This window comes from Macrotis lagotis, chromosome 2 (genome assembly GCF_037893015.1).
Source record: "Macrotis lagotis isolate mMagLag1 chromosome 2, bilby.v1.9.chrom.fasta, whole genome shotgun sequence".
Lineage (NCBI taxonomy): Eukaryota > Metazoa > Chordata > Mammalia > Peramelemorphia > Peramelidae > Macrotis > Macrotis lagotis.
In genome coordinates this window covers 165,438,324-165,459,923 of record NC_133659.1, presented here as the reverse complement: position 1 = coordinate 165,459,923, position 21,600 = coordinate 165,438,324, and the positions used below count along the sequence as shown (strand labels likewise).

At 40.4% G+C, this 21,600-nt stretch overlaps 1 protein-coding gene across 1 annotated transcript; it reads left to right on the top strand.

The window, feature by feature from the left end:
• The first annotated feature begins 1,958 nt into the window (after positions 1 to 1,958).
• On the top strand, positions 1,959 to 21,357 carry CHRNB2 (cholinergic receptor nicotinic beta 2 subunit). The gene is made up of 6 exons (XM_074223380.1): positions 1,959 to 2,022; positions 5,865 to 6,010; positions 6,288 to 6,332; positions 8,330 to 8,439; positions 9,544 to 10,528; positions 21,015 to 21,357. The coding sequence occupies exons 1-6, from the start codon at positions 1,959 to 1,961 to the stop codon at positions 21,183 to 21,185; spliced, it is 1,521 nt and encodes a 506-aa protein (XP_074079481.1). The 3' UTR covers positions 21,186 to 21,357.
• Positions 21,358 to 21,600: the final 243 nt, after the last annotated feature.

Here is a 21,600-nt window from a genome sequence, read left to right as displayed (position 1 = left end):
GTCTGAGAGGTGTGAGGTGGTACCTCAGAGAAGCTTTAATTTGCATTGCTCTAATAATGATTTAGAGCATTTTTTCATATGGCTATGGATTGCTTTGATCTCCACATCTGTAAATTGCCTTTGCATATCCTTTGGCCATTTGTCAACTGGGGAATGGCTTTTTGTTTTAAAAATATGACTCATTTCTCTGTATATTTTAGAAATGAGTCCTTTGTCAGAATCATTAATTGTAAAGATTTTTTCCCAATTTACTACATTTCTTTTGATCAAACATTGGTTTTATCTGTGCAAAAGCTTTTTAATTTAATGTAATCAAAATCATCTAATTGTTTTTTTAAGCCTGAAATAAGCCTTCATTTATTGGCTAAACTTTACAGTACAGTGATTTGATATTTTTAGCTGGTAATTACATATGGTAATGTATTATGTGAGAGAAGACAAAACTTCCCTCTTCCAGACACCGTCTCCCACAGTCCTGGGGTGATTAGTTTTAAGAAAGTTGATTGCATCTTCTGGTAAACTCCATGACTCTTCCTGAGAAGAGGCGAAGCAAAGGGAGGGGTCAGTTGGCCAGAGCACTTGGATTCACCTGGCCAGGTGCACAGCCACTGCAGCGAAGCACAAACCTTGGGATCTAATTGGTTTTTGGTGAAAATCACTTATTTCTTTAATAGTTACCCACAAACCCTCTACGGTTGTGAGCATAGTCCCCTCCTCCATTGAATAAACGTATGAACCACTTTTTTTTTAGGTTTTTGCAAGGCAAATGGAGTTAAGTGGCTTGCCCAAGGCCACACAGCTAGGTAATTATTAAGTGTTTGAGACCGGATTTGAACCCAGGTGCTCCTGACTCCAGGGCCGGTGCTTTATCCACTGCGACACCTAGCCACCCCTGAACTACGTTCTTGTTTAGTCCCCTCTGGCCAAGGAGCTTCAAACAGCAGGAATATTTGGTTTTGGTGAGGGTTTCCAAACCTTCCCTTCCTTCATTTCTCTCTTTCTCCCTGTTTTTCACTCTCTCTCCTTTTGCTCATTCCTCTAATTTACCCAGTGCAAGCACTTTTTTTTAGGTTTTTGCAAGGCAAATGGGGTTAAGTGGTTTGCCCAAGGCCACACAGCTAGGTAATTATTAAGTGTCTGAGGCTGAATTTGAACTCAGGTACTCCTGACTCCAGGGCTGGTGCTCTATTCATTGCACCACCTAGCTGCCCCAAGCACACTTTTTTAAAAAAAACCTCGTCTGACCTACTTGCATTCACTAGCTGTTTGCTGTCCTCTGCCTCTCTTCCCCACCTCTGCCCTCCCAGACAAGGTTGGGCAGGCAACATCAGAAGTAGGAGGAGAATTCTGCTCTCAACCCCCCACTATAACCTAAACTCCTCCTTCTCCTTCCCTTTTCCCCTTCCCGCACCAGAGCAGAGCAGACTCTCACAAGGGCCCAAGAAAGACTCACTTTCCTAGGCAGGAGTCCCGGGACTAGCAGTGTTGGTGGCTTTACCTCAATGGCAGGGACCTCCTTCCATCTGGGGTGGAGGAAACGATTTTAGCTCACCCCATCCTATGCCTCTCCTAACCAAACAGAGGGAAGTTCCTCTGTTAGAGGACAGAATCCCCCCAGGGAACTGCCAGGCTGAGATAAGCTAGGTTCTGGCCCCTCCCCCGAACCTCCCCCCCAGCCCCGCCTCCTGCGCCCCCAGATCTGTAGGAGCTGCAGAGGCATCAGGCACTACAAGCAGTAAATGAGGCAACAGCTGCAATAACACCCCAAAAGACTCCTGCTCCCTCCCCATCTTCACCTCCATCTTCAGCTCCAACCTCCCCCCCATCCCGGTTCCGACACCACGGACAGCGCCCGGGCTTCAGTACCGCGGAGAGCGCACCGCCCCACCCCCGCATCCTCCTGCGGGCTGCGGAGCCTGAGCTAGCCTAGGGGGAGCAAGGTAAGCAATGCGGGCGGGATGCCCAGCCTCCCGCTCCCCATGGCGCTGCTCCTCAGCCTTGGCCTCTTCGGACTGTTTCCAGGTAAGGACACTGCACCGGCCACAGACACCGGAGCGGGCGGGAGTGGAGAAAAAGCATTATGCTCTTGGGAGGATTCCGGGGAATTGGAGGAGACTTGGGGAAGGAGAGAGACCCCAGAGAATGTAGGGGACAGGAACGGGTGAGATGAGGGACGACTCAAGAGCAAAAATGAGGTAGGGTGTAATCTCTAAGCTTTCTTCCAAATGTAATATTCTGTGATTTGAATAGTGGGGGGAGGGGAAGGGTGAAAGGAGAATGGGGGGCGGGAAAGGTGGGGTGTAAGAAGAGCACACAGTGGAAGGGCTCCAATAGAGGAGTGAAGAGAAAACCTGCGATTTAAGGAGAAGGGAAGGAAATCTTGTACCCGTTAGTTCCACCCCACAGGCAGCTCTTAAATTGGGTCACCATACAGAGATGAGAGGAAGAAGGGAGAGGATCTCCACCCTCTTAGTGAGAGATGGAAGAGGAGGGACTGTGGGCGCGTGGGAAAGGGGTGAGAAACATCGCTGTTTCTCAATGTGTTGAGTGTAATGAAACAAATAAATGAGTACGTATGTGTGATTCTGCTGGCAACTGTGAGAGTGAGCATGCATTGGGAGTCTGGGAGGGGGGTGGGGGTGGAGGGGAAAGAACAGGGATTGTGAGGGTTAATATTACTGTAAGACTGAGAATTCATTTAATCAGAGAAGAAAATGTGGTAACCAAGAGTGTTCAGATGGTAGATATGAGAACAAATAATCTCATATTGTGTGTGTGCCCTCAAGAAGTGTCTGAATCTGGAATGAGAAGATCTTCCTAAATGTGATAAGCATGTGATCAGATACAGAGAAGTATAGAGAGCAAAGAAGCAAAGACATGAAGGCAACACAGCACATACAAACAGATACACAATAGGTAATCCCAGATAACCCACATTTAATAATAACTAACACATATGCAGAGGATGTACATATAGACACATCGTTCTCTATACAAATAGCTGTGATATGATAATCTGCATTTGGTACTCTTCCCCAAGAAGTTGTGACTGACTTCTGCACAATACAGAGGAAAGGGAAATCTCAATTACATGTTCCAAGTTCCAGAGCTACCCTTTGAAAAGAATAAGGGAAGATTTACACTAGTCCTTGAGAAATAGACCCTGCCAGGAGGTCTTTTAGCTGAGGGACACTAACAGAATGTTCCTTAGTATAAAGCAACTCCTTTTTGAAGGATATTTCAGTCTTTTTTCCTACATGTTAAATTTTTTCTTTTTTATATACTTAATAACAATGATCAAAACCCGCAAATATACAAAATAGCAAACAATATACATTCAGATAAAAGAAAAAATAATCTGTAAAATAACAATAACAACACATTCAGCCTGTATCTTCTTCTAATCTTTTTTCCATCTTCATATGTAAGTTGTTTTGTTGTTTTTTAAAAAGAATAATCCTTATCAATGGTAGGCACCCTTTGTTTCTTTCAATTAACATCACTTTGTATTTAATTTCATATTTAATTTTTCCTTTATAATATATTTCTATAGTGGCTTTAAGCTTAAAAAGCAATTTTCTCATTATTTAAGGAGTTGAAAATGCAAAAATCTCATTTTACAAATGAAGAAACTGAAGCAATAGAGGTTAAGTGAATTATCCCTAGTCACATATCTAGTAAATGTGAGAATGAGGATATTTACCATTATTTATTTATTTATTTGATTGGATGACTTTTTAAAAAAAAAACCAGACCTGTGTTTTCTATATCACAGACAAATGAAACCTTTTCTGCAATATATACCTTTAGGTAGTTGACCAAGGCAAGTAATTTGCTCAAGATTACATGGCCATTAAGTTTCAGAGGCAGGATTTGAAAACTGGTCTTCCTGAGGACCAAGATCAACACCTCTTTCCATTACAACATTGCTTCTCATTTTTACAACCCAGATCAATAAATCAAAAAACATTTACCAAATGAGTGCTTTATACCAGGCACAAGTAATCTATAATGATATATTCTATGACAAGGATGTGCCATATTATGAGCTATAAAATTATCAACTAACATGAACATTTTCATATAGCAAGGTTGAAAAATGAGAACTGGATATGAAATTGAGACTATTGTATATAGCTTGTTTTAAACACATTTATATTAAAAATTAAATTAAATTTTTAATTAATTTAAATTTAATTAAACTCTTTATGAAATTTACCAGCATTACGTTGTTGATCATATTCCCTTCTGAACTTCCTTTTTTTCTTTTGTGTTATTTTTAATGTCTTTGTTTTACATATTAATATGTTTATTTGTTAATGTTTTAATGTGTTTCATTAAAGTTCATTAATTTGTTTTTGTATTACCAGAACCTATACCCTCACATTCTCCTCACCTCTCCCTTCCCTAATTAAAGACCTCCTTTATAATAAAGGAATAGTCAAGCAAAGGAAATTTGTGATATATTGGTTGTAGCTGAAAAATATTCCTCATTCTGCTTTTACAATTCAGCACTAAGATTTGGGAGGCATGTTTCATCATTAGGTATATTGCCATTTATTGAACCCTTCCTTTATTCATGAATACATGACCCTAGGTATTCACTTGTCCTTTTAGTACCCCAGGTAGCTTCCTAATACTCTAAATTATATACAGGTTGCCAGTCTTCATGGGGGAAAGTAGTTGTTGGAATCAGTGAAATCATAGATCCAAACCATAATCCCTCCCCACCCCCACCAAAAAAAGACCCTTATGATATAGTCCTAGTAATAAGATCAGGATAGAATCAATTATATAAGTGTAAGTTTCCAGATTACTCTCCAAAGAGTCTGCCTCAAATCATAATCCTACCAACATTATAATAAAATACCTGTTTCCACAGCTCCCTAAATATTTCTTTTTTTTTAGGTTTTTTTTTTTTTTTTTTTTTTTTGGTAAGGCAATGGGGTTAAGTAGCTTGTCCCAGGCCACACAGTTAGGTAGTTACTAAGTGTCTAAGGCTGGATTTGAACTCAGGTACTCCTGACTCCAGGGCTGGTGCTCTGTCCACTGTGCCACCTAGCCACCCCACTCCCTAAACATTTAATTTTATTGTTTTAACTATTTTTATTAATTTAGTTGGTGTGAATGGTACCTCAGAGTTGTTTTAATTTGCAATTTTCTGATTAAGAAGGGTAACAATTGAAGTTATTTTTTACAATGTATGGATAGAGTACCAGCCCTGGAGTCAGGAGGACCCGAGTTCAAATCCAGCCTCAGACACTTAATAATTGCCTAGCTGTGAGACCTTGGGCAAGTCACTTAATCCCATTGCTTTAAATAAATAAAAAAATCTTTAAAATTACACTGTATATTAGTTGCTTCAAAAACTAACCACTTACATGCTGGTCATTTACCATTTATATACTGGTCATTTATCCATTATGACATGGTATTTTATTAAATTGGATCCATTTCTTGTAGCTACTAAAAGTGTTTGGTTTTTTTTTTTAAAATCACATATCCAGTTTGCACTTCTCTCAGGAAGAAAGAAGGGCAAGTGAAAAGGAAGTTAGAGGGGTGGCTAACTGGCAGGGATGGAGCACTGACCCTGGAGTCAGGAGGATGTAAATTCAAACCTGGCCTCAGACACTTAATAATTACTTATATGTGTGACCTTGGGCAAATCACACAAGCCCAGTGCCTTGCAAAAATTAAAAAAAAAAAGAAAGAGAAGGAGGTTAGAGTTCTGGCCCAGGGGTCTAGATGTTCTGCTACCTTGGCATCCATTCCATTGTTTAGGGAGGTTGTCTCACCCAAGGGAGTGAATATATTTTACTAGCTTTTCTTAATCCTTTTTGGTATTTTTCCCTATTCTACCCCAGGAGTCCTGGCTACAGACACAGAGGAAAGGTTGGTGGAACATCTCCTGGATCCTGCCCGCTACAATAAACTCATTCGACCAGCCACCAATGGCTCTGAGTTGGTGACTGTTCAGCTTACAGTATCGCTAGCCCAGCTCATTAGTGTGGTAAGTTAGCAGTTGTCTTAGCTCCCTGACCCTTCAATCTTGTGCTCCTGGATTCCCTAGCATAAGAGGGTGGACTTTTTACCTGATAAAATCCAACCCATTGGTATGATTTGTACATATGTGTATATTTGGTTCTCTAGGGGATTCTCCTGGGGTCTTGAAGTTATCAGGTCTTCTCTATTTAGACCTCAGGCATATATATGTATATTCACTTGAGAGGAGTATGGAAGAGATGGGACTAGATTAGAATATTCATCAAAGGCTCTTTCTGTTTTAGCATGAGAGGGAGCAAATCATGACCACCAATGTTTGGCTGACCCAGGTGAGTGAATTAATACCTTGCCTGCTCTTTTCAAAGTCTTGTCTCTTTCTTTCTATAGTCACCTTTTTTGGCCTATTTTTTTAGGTTTTTTTTTTTTTTTTTTGCAAGGCAAATGGGGTTAAGTGGCTTGCCCAAGGTCACACAGCTAGGTAATTATCAAGTGTCTGAGACCAGATTTGAACCCGGGTACTCCTGACTCCAGGGCCGGTGCTTTATCCACTGTGCCACCTAGCTGCCCCTTGGCCTATTTTTCTAATCACTATCAAAATTACCTTCTTGCCTCATACCTCATGAAACACTTTATACAATTCTTGAATATATTTATCATATGCTATTATATATTGTAAGAATTATTTATTGTGAGCTCCATGGGGGCAGTGACCCTGTCTTATCTCAACTTTCCATTTTCCCTAGTGTCTTCAGAGTATCATGTACACTTTTTTTTTAGTTTTTTGCAAGGCAAATGGGGTTAAGTGGCTTGCCCAAGGCCACACAGCTAGGTAATTATTAAGTGTCTGAGACTGGATTTGAACCCGGGTACTCCTGACTCCAGGGCCGGTGCTCTATCCACTGCACCACCTAGCCGCCCCATGCTCATTATTTCTTAAAGCACAATAATATTCCATTATCATCATATTCAACAACTTGTTCAACTATTCCCCAATTGATAAATGATTAAAGAATATGAACAGGCAGTTTTCAGACAAAGCAATTAAAACTATCTTTAGGGGTGGCTAGGTGGCGTAGTGGATAAAGCACCGGCCCTGGAGTCAGGAGTACCCGGGTTCAAATCCGGTCTCAGACACTTAATAATTACCTACCTGTGTGGGCTTGGGCAAGCCACTTAACCCCATTGCCTTGCAAAAACCTAAAAAAAAACCCAATCAATACTCTACCATTGAGGTGATAAGGGTTTGCACCAGGGTGGTAGCAGTGTTATGAAGGTAAAATAAACAGATCTTGGCAAGAGAATGGATGTGGGATGTGGTGAAAGAAGTTAAGGATGATAGATAGGCAGTGGATGGGGAACATAATAATACCATCAACAATAATAGTTCCTTATATAATTTCATAAGGCGGAAGGGTTTGAGGGGAAAAATGATGAATTTGGATATTATTGAATTTTATATTTCTAGGGAATATTCAGTTTTAGATGTCAATAGACAGTTCAAGATGCAAGTCTGGAGGTTAGGGCTGGAGAAGTAAATCTGGCAATCAGCAGCAAAGAAGTGGTAACTGAATACATAAAAGCTGATGAGATCACCAAGTGAAATAGTAGAGGTCTCAGAATATTACCTTTGGGCATAGCTACCTTCAATAGGTCTGATCTGGTTGGAGATCCAGCAAAGAAGCTTGAGGAATGGTCAGACAAGGAGGAGGAGAATCAGGATAGGATAGTATCTCAGAAACCTAGAGAAAAAGAGGGTATCAAGGAAAAGAATGTGACTACTGAGAGGTCAAGAAGGATGGGGACTGAAAAAAGACCACTGGATTTATTAATTAAAAAGATCATGGGTAACTTTGGAGAGGAGAGCTTTGGTTGGAAGATAAGGTAGAAGCCAACAGAGTTGAAGAAAGGAAGTGGCAGTATCTATTGTAGATGGTCTTCCCAAGGAGTCTTCTCAAGGTATGGATCTAATGCTAGTGGGGATGGGGGAAACATGACCATATTTGTAAGGGCAGGGGGAGCAGTCTGAAGATTGAATAGAAGAGAGAGGGTGGGAATGATGGAAGGGGTAATCTGTTGGAGAATATGGGATGGAATGGGATTACTTATTCATTTAGAATATTTTGCCTTAGTAAGCTTGAAGGTCCACCTGTCCTTGTAAGATAAAGGAGGAGATAATGGCAGAAGGCATCTAAGTGATGTAGCCCTCCCCTATTCTTTCCCTTTCTTTTTTCTTTTTCCATATTGCATTACTAGTTCCTCTCCCAATCCTTTCTGTTGTTGGGATGACCCCTCTCTCCCTGGTCACTTTTCTGGCATCTCTCCTCAGGAGTGGGAGGATTACCGGCTTACCTGGAAACCGGAAGAATTTGACAATATGAAGAAAGTTCGGCTCCCTTCGAAGCACATCTGGCTTCCAGATGTTGTCCTCTACAACAAGTATGTAGCCCTTGAGCAACGGGAGGGAAAGAGGATGCTCTGGTGGAAGGGTCAGTTGAGTTAGAAATTTAAAAAGAAAAAAAAACAAGGTAGATGAAGGCAAAGGAACATAGACTGACCAGAATATAAACAGTGACACAGACAAGCAAACTTAACTATGGACCAATTGACAAATGAGATAATTTGAACTGTTACTCTGATCCCATTAGCCAATAGTGATTTCTTGTAATTCATATAATGTTAGAGCTGGAAGGGATCTTACTAGTCACATAGTTTAACATTGTCCCTTCCCTTGCCCTTTGTTTTGGAGACAAAAACCTGGAATTAGTATTAGGAGCAAAATTAGAATCCAGATCTCCTAAACTCCCAGAATAACATTCATGTGTTGAGTGTGTGGTCAGAGAGAAACTTAAAAAAAAATTGCTTGTCGGTTGACTAGGCTACTTTGTTTATAGACAGGATTTTATCAGGAAGCAGAAGTGTGAAACAAAGGACCTTTTGAGGTCCCTTCTCTCACTAAGGAATTCCTCTTGCCCAGGACAAGAAATACTGTTTCTATGCTAAGTTCATCCCTCCCTATCTCTAAAACAGGCTGAAACCCCACTGCTTGAGGTTTCAAAGTCTAGATCCCATGACTTCTCTACTTCTCATCTCAAATTTTAATCCACTTTGTTCATCATTATCAAGCTCCCTCCACTTCAATCTCCATTTTCATCCCCTTTCACTTTTGAAAGTTCCCATAGGCTATTGTTATTGCTTTACATCCCTTTTTGCCTCCTAGTCTAGGAGTCCTGTTCTCTTCAGAGAACCTTCCTAAAACTGATTATTGGTCCTTGTTGCCCCTTCCTTCCATTTCCCTATTTTATCCTATTTTCTCAATTGTTGCAGCGAATACCATCTGACTGGATCACCTTCTCTTGTGTCTATCTACATCTGTACCTTGCAGGATAAGTGTGCTGATGGTGTCTTATCCCTCACAGGACTAAGAGCTTCCTAAGTTCTTCTAGATGCCCTATTTATGCTATCTGGGATAGGGTGGGTCCATGAAGAAATGAGATATGCCTAATTTCCTCTTATCTTCCCCTCTACCCAATCTTCTTGCAGTGCTGATGGAGTATATGAGGTCTCCTTTTACTCCAATGCTGTGGTTTCCTATGATGGTAGCATCTTCTGGCTTCCACCTGCCATCTACAAGAGTGCTTGCAAGATTGAGGTCAAGCATTTCCCCTTTGACCAGCAGAACTGCACCATGAAGTTCCGTTCCTGGACCTATGATCGTACAGAAATTGACTTGGTTCTGAAGAGTGAAGTTGCCAACTTGGATGATTTTACACCCAGTGGTGAATGGGACATTGTGGCTTTGCCAGGTCGGCGGAATGAGAATCCAGATGACTCCACTTATGTAGACATCACATATGATTTCATTATCCGCCGCAAACCTCTTTTCTATACCATCAACCTCATCATTCCTTGCATCCTTATCACCTCCCTTGCCATCCTGGTCTTTTACTTGCCTTCTGACTGTGGTGAGAAGATGACACTCTGCATCTCTGTCCTGCTGGCTCTCACTGTCTTTCTCCTGCTTATCTCCAAGATTGTCCCACCCACCTCATTGGATGTGCCGCTGGTCGGCAAGTACCTCATGTTCACCATGGTACTGGTAACTTTCTCCATTGTCACCAGTGTCTGTGTCCTCAATGTACACCACCGATCACCCACCACCCATACCATGGCCCCTTGGGTCAAAGTTGTCTTCTTGGAGAAGCTACCTGCTGTCCTCTTCATGAAGCAGCCTCGCCAGAACTGTGCCCGGCAGAGGCTGAGGCAACGAAGACGGCAACGGGAGCAGGAAGGTGGTGGGGGACTCTTCTTCCGAGATGCCCCAGGGGCCAATTCCTGTACTTGCTTTGTCAACCAGGCTTCTGTCAAGGAATTTGGTGGAGTTTTTGGGACCGAGTCAGCTGAATCGGCCAATGGCTTCCGAGGGCGAGCAGGCCCTGTTGGGCCCTGTGGATGTGGACTCAAGGAGGCAGTAGACGGTGTACGCTTCATTGCTGATCACATGAGGAGTGAGGACGATGACCAAAGTGTGAGTATATGGGGACAGAAAGAGGGCGGGAAGAGAAGTCCTCCTTCTGCAAGTGGGGGATAAAAGAAGTATAGAAAGGGTGGTGGTCTTGGAGGTGTCCTGATGTCTCAGTATATAAATTATTTGATCAAATTTCTTTTAGTGCTCATAATATACATTTCACTAGGCAACTGGAGATTTTATACATTTATCTATATATCTATACATACACATGTATGTATGTATACACACACACACACACACACATATATATATAAACAAACACAGAAATACACACATACAAAAAATTATCCATTTTCAAGAAGTTCAAAATATTAGTGAACAATCAACAGAAATGGAAATAATGCTGGAGTTGGAGTTGGAGGTACTTGGTTTGAATCCAAGCTCTGATACTTTCTACCTGAATGATCTTGGGCCAGTCATTGATCTTCTCTGTAAAATGTTGGTTTTGGAACAAATGGTATCTGAGGTTCCTTTAAGCTCTAAATCTGTGAATCTATAAATATGTAATCATGAAATTTATAAATGTATAGCGGTAAGGGGAAAAAAAACTGGGCCAGAGATGATTCTGTAATTTTAAAGTCGAAAGAGACCTTGAAGGTCATCTGGTCCAAAGCTTTCATTTTACAGATGAAGAATCTGGGGACAAAGAGGGGATGTGATTTGTCCAAAGTCACCTGGGCAGTTAGTGGTAGAGCTAGACCATGAACCTAGTCTTCTGTCTCTGTATCCAATGCCTCCAAGGATGGTTGGTAAGCAAAATTGATTTGAAATGTCTTTCTTCAAATGTCGGCCCTTGATTCTGAGTCATATAGAATTATCTTCCTGTTCCCTAAATATCTGAATCCAAAAGAAGCAAGATGGACTAAGATGACTTAAATTGGGAACTGGGAAAGAGAGGGAGGAGGTGGTTTGCTAGAATGTAGTGTGGTCATCTTACCCACCTCTCTTGGCAAGTGAAATCTCTCTTCCTCTCCCTTCAGTTAGGTGGTGCAGTGAATAGTCAGGAGTCAGGCAGATTCATCTTCCTGAGTTCAAATCTCAGGAACTTACTGTGTGACCTTGGACAAGTCACTTAATCCCATTGCCTCAGTTTCCTTGTCTGTAAAATGAGCTGTAGAAGGAAATGGCAAAAGACCCTAGAATCTTTATCAAGAAAACCCTAAATAGGGTCTCGAAGAGTCAGACATGACTGAAATAACTGAACAACTACTCTAAGAGCAGGAAAGAGATTCTATATGCTCTATTGAATACAAAACAAAAGGAAACCCTGGCAAGAGTGAGTGGTAGAAATATCTTGAGATGTATCTCTTTAGGAAAGGGCTGCTTTTGCCTCTGCTAGAAAAGGGCATCTCCCCAAATTAATATCCCTTTTCTGCTCAAGTAGTTACCTGGTATAGCAGTCTTGGGATAGGGACCTTGAGATAGGAAGCTGGTTAGGCGACACATCATTTTTCTCTGCCCCTACCCTTCATCATTCATTGAGTTTATTCTGTTCCAAAATTTTCTTCCACAAAGGCACTTTCAATTCTAGGATCTCAGGGGAGATGGATTTGGTTTTGCTGATGCAGTCACTTGGAGAACCTTCTTCACCTCACACTCTCTTGCATTAAGTCTGCTCTTCCTGATTGACCTCTTAGCTCTGTCTTCTAAAGCTCAAATAATTTGCTACTGGTAGGAAGGGCTTCTCTAGTTTAACTGCCCCTGTCCTTCCTTAACCCCCCCCCTTTTTTTTAACAAAGGAAGAAACTAAGGTAACAGAGAGAGGAAGTGACTTGATCAAGATAATATAGGAAGTTAACTACAACCAGGATTCAAACCAAGGGGCTTTTGCAAAATCCAGGGCTCAAAATCCAAAATCCACCACACCACAATGCCAGTATTCTTGATATGGAACAGCCCATCCATATCACAGCCTTCTCTATCAGATCCATATTGTGCTGATCTTGGTCCATGACTGAGCCAGCTTCCTAGGTAAATGGAAATGCTTCCACATAATGCCATTGTTGTGGGATTAGGAAAGTATAAGCTCCATGAGATTGTGACTTCTAGAATCAAAGGGTTCCAGATTCCCAGACAACATTGGAAAGGCAGATTGAACATTTATTAAGTGCTTACCAAATGCCAAATTCTTTTCCTGGGATACAAATAATAATGATAATGGCTCACACTTATATTTGTTGTCATTCAATCACATCAGACTCTTTGTGACCTTGTGGATCATAGTGCTGTTCATGGGATGGTTTGCCATTTCCTGCTCCATTGGATTGAGGCAAACAAAGGTTTAGTGACTTGCCTAAGTCATACAGCTAATAAGTGAAACCAGATTTGAGCTCAATTTTTCCTGACTCCAGGCCCAGTTTTATATCTATTGAGCCACCTTGCTGCCTCCATATAAAGACACTTTATTAGAGCTTTATAATTATAATCTATTTGATCCTCACAACAGTAGGTGGTAGAGTCCTATTATTGCTCCCATTTTACAGATGAGGAAACTGAGGTAAGCAGAGGTTGAGACTTGTAAAATGACTCACACAGCTAGTGTCTGAGGTCAGATTTGGAGTCAGAACTTTCTGGCTTTAGGCTTAGTACTCTATCCATTGTACTATCTATCTACTTCAATAAGGTTTGGTGTTTCCTTAAGGAAACATAAGGAATAGTTTTCATAAGGAACATTTAAAGATGAAAAGGGCAGAAAATAAAGTTTTGCTAGTCTGAGAGAAGGCTAGGTGAGCTAGCTGACCAAGGAAGAAGTAGGGTGTATGAGATCTCTCTACGGTGTCAGTAGTGACTAGATTCTACTTATAACCCACAGAAAGTACTACCCAAACAAGTATGTGATAGTCCCAGCCCATGAGGACCTTGTGTTCTCCTTGGAGCTGAAGCATATTTTCTCTATGTTGTGGAAAGGTCTGGAAAATGGCTTATAAACCTATCCCCATGCTCCTGGAAAGATAATCCAAAATATCATCTGTTAGAAGCAGGGGATCCAGGGGTTAGAGTACAGGTTATTTTCTGGTGGAGAGGAGGTGAGACAAGACTGATGAGCAGTCAGGTGAGGTAGATCTATTAGAAATATCATTTCCTTGGGCACAGGCAGGATTTTAGTGGACTACAAGCTTCCCAGGAGGCAACAGTGAGACCTGGCTGCCAAAAGAGCTAATGTAATTTAGGCAGAGAGAACAGTACTGGAACCAAATCATGCCAAATAATGCTGACTTTTTTTTAAAGAGAACTTGATTTAGTAAAAAAAGAACACTGAATTTGTATTCAGGAAGACCTAAGTTCAAGTCCTGCTTTAGACACTTACTAGCAGGGTGACTGGCTGGACAAGTCACTGAACCTCCCTTACCTTCATTATCTCGTCTGTAAAATAAGGATAATAATAGTATCTTCAGAGATAATATTTGTAAACCACCTTGCAAACTTTCTAGATGGCACAGCAGATAGGGCACTGGCCTTGGAATTGGGAGGACAGGAGTTTGAATCCAGCCTCCGGCACTTACTGAGTGATCTTGGGCAAGTCACTTAATCTTGACTGCCTTGCATCCGGGGTCATCTCCAGTCATCCTGATTCATATCTGACCACTGGACCCAGATGACTCTGGAGGAGAAAGTGAGGCTGGTAACTTAGCACAGTACCCCCTCACTCAAATCATACTTGACATGGCATCACCTCTTCTTTGAAAAACATTATTAAATATTATTGATGATGGTGATGATTGCTGTTGTCCTGATTTTAAATAAAAAAAGAAGATCCAGGGAAATTTGCAACTAAATTTAAGGTTGGCTCACAAGATCTCCTTTGGAAGGCAAACAAGGAAGTTGACAGAGTCAACTTCATCTTGTGAATAAAGACAAAAAAAATGTCACTTAGTCACTTTGAATTGCTGTGCTTAACACGAGTATTTGTAAAAATACTGTTGTCAAGATAATTACAGTTCATGCACTGGCACCTGGTACCAAACAGGAGACAGAGGCTGATGAAGAATCTGAGAGGCAGTGGGATGTAGGGGATAGATATTGGACTTGCAGTCAGGAAGGTTTGGGTTCCAGTCCTGTCTCAGGCATTTACCAAGGGTGTGATTCTGGGCAAGTGACATCATCATGTCTCTCTGTAGTCATAAACATTTCTATTGTGCTTACTTTAGCACTTTGCTAAAGGCAGATCCTAAGAATAACCCGGGGAGGTCAGAGTTATTATTACTCCTATCTAGGTTTCTGAATTTCCTTCTCTATAAAATGAGGAAGGTTGACCTTGATGGCTTCTGAGGTCCCTTCTCACTCTAAATATATCATTCTATGATTTATATGGCCCCTACTATGTGCAAGGGGCTTTATAAATATTATAAATATTATCTCATTTGTTCCTTACAATGATATGTTGGGAAATTTACTCCATATCAAGCATCAAAGGGGCTAAAGGTTTTGAGGTCACACAAAAATTTATATATACACATATGTGTTTATTTATTTATTTATATTCTTTTAGGTTTTTGCAAGGCAAATGGGGTTAAGTGGCTTGCCTGAGGCCACATAGCTAGGTAATTATTAAGTATCTGAGACTGGATTTGAACCCAGGTACTTCTGACTGCAAGGCCAGTGCTTTATACACTACGCCACCTAGCCGCCCCACATATGTGTATATTTATATATATAATTGTTTAAGAAGAGAGTCATTATATACTTGTCATGGTAAGCACTGAATAATTTATTTTTTTTAAAAGAAATTTTTGTTATTGAATTGTTTTTCAGTAGTGCTTTACTCTCTGGGACCCTATTTGAAGTTTTCTTCTCAAAAATACCTTCTCCAGTTCATTTTCACAGATGAGGAAACTGAGGTAAATAAGGTGAAATAAATTGCCCAGGTTCACACAACTAGTAAATGTCTCTTGAACTCAAGTCTTCCTGACTCCATGCCTATTGCTCTATCCACTGGGCCACCTGGCTGTCCATCAAAAGGAAATTATGTCTCAAATAAAAAGTGACAGATTGTCAATGTAGGAATCTTTCAAAATGAGCTGTTTATGTATAGACAGACTAAGAACTTTTTAGACTAAAGATAAAAATCAATGCCAAATTTGAGAAAAGAACAAAAATTAAAAAGATATGGCATATAATCAAATTAGCCCTAATCTGAACTCAGTCTATTGATGGGAACTGGATAAAGTAACAATTATTGACATACATACACTATTGTTATTTCTGAAAGTCTACATAATAGGACGCCATTACCACAATGAATATGCCAAAAGAACCTAGAAACTCGTTCAACTAGCAAATGCTTGAATTCCATGCCAACCAGAGAGATAGGGAAGACAAAGTCAATGCCAATTTAGAATATACACTCATTTATAAATCCAATGGAGAAGGATGGCAGAAGACCAGGAGCAGCAACATTTCATAAAACAAGGGAAAATGATAGAGAAAAGACTGAGTTAATAGTAGAAAGCTTGCTATGAGTCCCAAATAAGCCAGAGAATCTCAAGAACATTTAAGGATGAAATTTGAAAAAGGACAAGTGACAACAATTGAAAAGATCTCTTAAGATTTCTATAAGAAATCACCTTCTCCACCAACAACAGTAGAATGATGACTTTTGGACTCTAACATCCCAGTCCCAATAAGCTATATGAAGTTGAAATGACAGGAAAGAAAATAAAGGCTAGAGGAGTAGCTGAATCTGTCCAAAGAGACACAGATTGAATCTATCTTGAAGTAGACTGTTTTGAAAGTGTTGAGAGATTATCAAGAGATTTGAAAAATAAACCAAATAATTGGAAAACTATTGAAATGAGCATTATTATTATTATAAAAAAGAGTGGAACTCTAAGAATAGCATTTATTGTTAATTCATAATTTTCCATCTCCATCTACACAAAAATTCTTTACAATGGTATCACGGGTATACTTTGTAAAAATATGAGAAGGGAATATGGAGGTTTTCAGGAATAATATTTTACAGAGGACCACATCCTTACAGAGGACCACAGAAGGAAATAATAATCACTCCAATATTTTGGGCAGGTAGGTGGTGCAGTAGATAGAGTGCTAGCTTGGAACCAGTACGATAATATCCTGAGTTTGAATCTAGTCTCAGATGCTTACTAGTTATGTGACCCTGTGTACTATTTGCCTCAGTTTCCTCATCTGTATAATGAACTGGAGAAGTAAATGGCAAACCATTCTAGTTTCTTTGCCAAAAAAACCCAAATGGGGTCAGGAAGAGTTGGACATGACTGAAAAATGACTAAACAACAACACAGAAGATAAGGTGACACTATGCTTATTGTTTGTTGTATAACTGAGCTACCAAAATGCAGTCCTAAAGGCTCTTATTCAATAAGGTGCTTCCCATAAAATCATGCAAAATACCTTTAAAGATATGAGATGCTTGTATTTGATCATCCCTTATTATTATCAAAACAACAACACTAGCTAGCATGTAAAACTTTAAGGTTTGAAAAGCATGTTACAAATATTGACCGATTCTCATAGCAACCCTGGGAGGTAACCCAATTTTTAGTAGAGAAGACTGAGGCACAGGTTAAGTGACCTGTCCAGGGTCACATAACTAGTTATGAGGCTAGATGTGTCAGGTCTTGCTTGTCTAGTTCAGGACTCTTTTCATTATAACATACACATGCCTATTATTATTATTATTATTATTATTATTATCAAGTAAGATATAAAGCAGGTATATCCTTGCTAAAGATGTTTGCCATTGTCACAGAGGATGTCCAGAACAGTCTATATGGATGAGGGATTCCTGATATGTGGTGATGCCCACTGGATGTTCTGGTTTTTAAATGACATATACTTATTGTATCATCCAGATCATTGCATAGCCTCTTAAATGAGATCCAAATCATTCAGGATATCCGCTTAACTATCCACACAAGAAAAACAAAATAGATGAAGAATGTAACACAACCCATAGATCTGGTTCACCAATACATATACTTTTCATAGACACTACTAATTAAAAATAAACAGGTCCCAGGATTGAACAAGGGAAACCAACAGGATGAATTGTATATGCTATGTATTGATTACCAGATTTTTCCCAAAACAAAAATTTTATCTTTTAAAAACATTAGCATTCTTCCAGTGATGCTATATATGGCTGTGAATCATGTGAATACACACAATCTCAAAAAAAGTGAAGTAAACTAGAAGTTCTTAATCTTTTTTTGTGTGTATTAAGGGCTCCTCTGCCAGTCCAGTGAAGCCTATAGGCACCATATTGAATTCTTTAAATGCATAAAATATATGGAATTACAAAGGAACTAAATTTGTATTGAAATGCAATTATCAAGATTGATCTTTAAAAAATGGACTGAAGGTTAAGAATCCCTGAAATAATCCTTACCTCTGGATATCCCTATCACTTGAAGTCTTTGAGTAGAAGCTGGATGACTACTCATCAGGGATGCTGTAGTGAATTCTTTTCAGGTAGGTAATGATGAGATCCTTTTTCTTTAAGGAAGAGCTGGGGAGAGAGAGGCAGCATTGGCCCTCAAACCTCCCTATGGCCTAAGCCACTGTGGAGCCTGGAGCGAAGACTAACAACTCTTTTCATCTCCAATTATTTTAATGGGGTTCATTTGGGAGGCTGCCAATGAAGTGCAAGTTGTTATAATAAAGTATCCTTGAAATTTATATAGGTCTTTCCATTTTTACAAAGTACTCTTATGTACATAGTTTCATTTGATACTCACAATAACCCTGAGGTAGGCAAGGCAGGAATAAGAAAGTACAGATTTAGAGAAATGAGACTTGACCAACCTTACACAACTAGTATGTGAAGTATCCAGGTTTCAAAACCAGGTCTTCTACCTTCATCTCCAAGAATTAAGGACATGACAGCACTATTCTTTTTTTTTTAATATTTATTTCTTTTTGAAAGAAAGATTTTAAATTTTACAATTTTCCCCCTATTCTTGCTTTCTTCCCCACACCCCCCACAAAAGGCATTCTGTTAGTGTTTACATTGGTTCCATGTTATACATTTTTTTCAGTTGAATGTGATGACAGAGAAATCATATCCTTAAGGAAGAAATATAAAGTATGAGATAGTAAAATTACATTATAATATAATGCTTTCTTTTTCTAATTTGACAGTAATCGTCTTTGGTCTTTGTTCAAAGTCCATAATTCTTTCTCTGGATATAGATGGTATTCTCCATTGCAGATAGCTCAAAATTGTCCCTGGTTGTTGCACTGAAGGAATGAGCAAGTCCATCAGGGTTGATCATAATCCCCATGTTGCTGTTAGGGTGTACATGTTTTTCTGGTTCTGCTCATGTCACTCAGCATCAGTTCATGCAAATCTCTCCAGGTTTCCCTGAATTCTCATCCCTCCTGGTTTCTAATAGAACAATAGGGTTCCATGACAATACATATATCACAGTTTGTTAAGTCATTCCCCAATTGTAGGACATTCACTTAATTTCCAATTTTTTGTCACCACAAACAAAGCTGCTATAAATATTTTTGTGCAAATGATGTTTTTACCCTTTTTTATCATCTCTTCAGGGTATAGACCCAGTAGTGGTATTGCTGGATCAAAGGGACAGCACTATTTTTTCATGAACTCTACAAACATTTAACCAGGACAAGGGTGAAACATTAAAATGTGGGCAGTGGGGGCGGCTAGGTGGCGTAGTGGATAAAGCACCAGCCCTAGAGTCAGGAGTACCTGGGTTCAAATCTGGTCTCAGACACTTAGTAATTGCCTAGCTGTGTGGCCTTGGGCAAGCCACTTGACCCTGTTTGCCTTACAAAAACCTAAAAAAAAAAATGTGGGCAGCTGCCTGGAGTGTAATATGATGGGAGCACAAGGGGCACTTTGAAAAGTTATTTGTTTGTTTTTGGAAGCAAACAGGGATACTTGGTTTGCCCTGGGTCACACAACTGGTATCTGAGGCTGGATCTGAACTCTGGTTTTCATGACTCTAGGGTACCACCCAATTGTCCCTAATGATTACTTTTAAAATGTACATATCCGCAACTCCTTCCTAATTTCCTCTTTCTGCAGTCAGTAGGTCCTTATTTTTCTAAATCAGATAGCACTTGTGGCAAAAGCAAACTCTGAACAAAACAGTCAATATTTTCCATTTGTACAGGCCACAAAAATGCATCATTCTGGCTCTGACCACACTGAAGAGAGCTGGAGAAGAGTTGATGGGAAAACTGACCCAGAAGAGGTGGCTAGGTGGCCCAGTGGATAGAGCACCAGCCCTGGAGTCAGGAGGACCTTTGTTCAAATCCAGCCTCAGACACTTAATAATTACCTCGCTGTGTGTGGCCTTGGGCAAGTCACTTAACCCCATCTGCCTTGCAAAAAACACCTTAAAAAAAAAACCCAAACCTGACCCAGGGTAGAGAAGGACTGAGGTCATCCTGCTTCTGTGTTTCTTGTTGTCACTGTTAGACCACCAAAGCCTTATGGTAGTTGAAGGACCTGAATTTGAATCTACTTCTGATCACTGATGATCTGTGAGGACTGGAGCAAATCAGCTCATTTTCCTAGGACTCTTTTCCTTAGGTGTAAATGGAGGAGGCTTGGACTAGATATCTTAGGATCCTCTCCAGGTCTAAATCTAGAATGCTAGCTAAGACTTGGAAGTTTCCAAAATGCTATACAGAGGGTTTCATTTGATGCTCAGAAAAACCCTATGAGTAGGTGTGATTATTCTCACATTACATTGAGGAATCAGGCTTCCAGTGCTTGGATGACTTGTCCAGGGGCACAGTTAGAATCAGTCAGAATTTGATTCTGGGTCCTTCTGATTCCAAAGTCAGCATTCTTTCTATTTGTCTATGATGCTATAATAGGGTGGACTAATAGCACTTGACTTGCAGTCAAAGGGCTTAGGCTTGAATTTTGACTAGTACTTTCTATCTGCACAACCTTGGGCAAGTCTCTTAAATTTTCTATGTATTTCAGTTTCCTCATCTCTAAGATGTGGAGATTGGACTAGATGAACCCGTCACTAAGGTCTTTTTTTTGTTGTTCTAAATGTGGAGCCTCGGAGGCCCTTTTAAGCTCCAAACTTCTGTGATTCTAATGAATTGCTTTAGCCTCTCAGACCATCTATGTAGCTCCACAAAATGTGACTCGACTTATGGAAAATAAACAAGCCAAGACTCACTGGCTGCCCATTTGTGAGCGTCCATTCTGGAAATGGCTCTATTTTGTGGAGTAAGGAGTAGATGTGGCGTCAGGAGATCTGGGCTTAAATTCCGTCTCTGACACTGTGACTGACAAATAAGTCCCTTGATACCAATGAGTTAATAGGAAAATGTTTTGTAAAAGGCCATCTATATTGGTCTTCATCATCAGAGGTAGAGCTTGGGGGCCAAGCCTCTAATATGGGACAAGGAGGAGAAGGCAGAGAGGTGCCCTCCCCCATTACTCATCCCTCTCCCACCATGTAGCTGATCCTCTATCCTCTCCCTCTTCTTCTCTTTCTTCACCCAGGTGAGTGAGGACTGGAAGTATGTTGCTATGGTGATTGACCGCCTGTTCCTCTGGATCTTTGTCTTTGTCTGTATCTTTGGCACCATCGGCATGTTCCTGCAGCCACTTTTCCAGAACTACGCCACCAACACTTTTCTCCACCTGGCCCACCCAGCTTCCAGCTCCAAGTGAGAGCCCTGCCCACCTGGCCCCCAAACCTGTCACCTCAGCCCATCTATGGATGGAGGGGCTGTACTGGTGATGGTGGGGGGGAGGCTAGATGCAGACAGGGAAGAAGTAGGAATGAGGGGCTTCCCTCCAGAGACTCAACCTTTCTTTTTGCCAAACACCACTTGCTCCTCTACATCCCAACCTTCTGTTTCTCTGTGGGTCTGAAAGCAGCTAGTAGTAGGAAATGCCAGCTGAGAAATAAAGGGACAGAGATGGCAGGAAAGGAATGGGATGAAATCTGAACTCCTTTTTGGAGTTTGAAAGTCAAAGAAATGAAAAGGCATTGAGTCTGAAAGGCCTAATTCTCTTTGCTGAAATAAATTGTATCCAGATCATACAAAAAATAGGGTGAGGGTGGATTAAAGGGGTGAAAGAA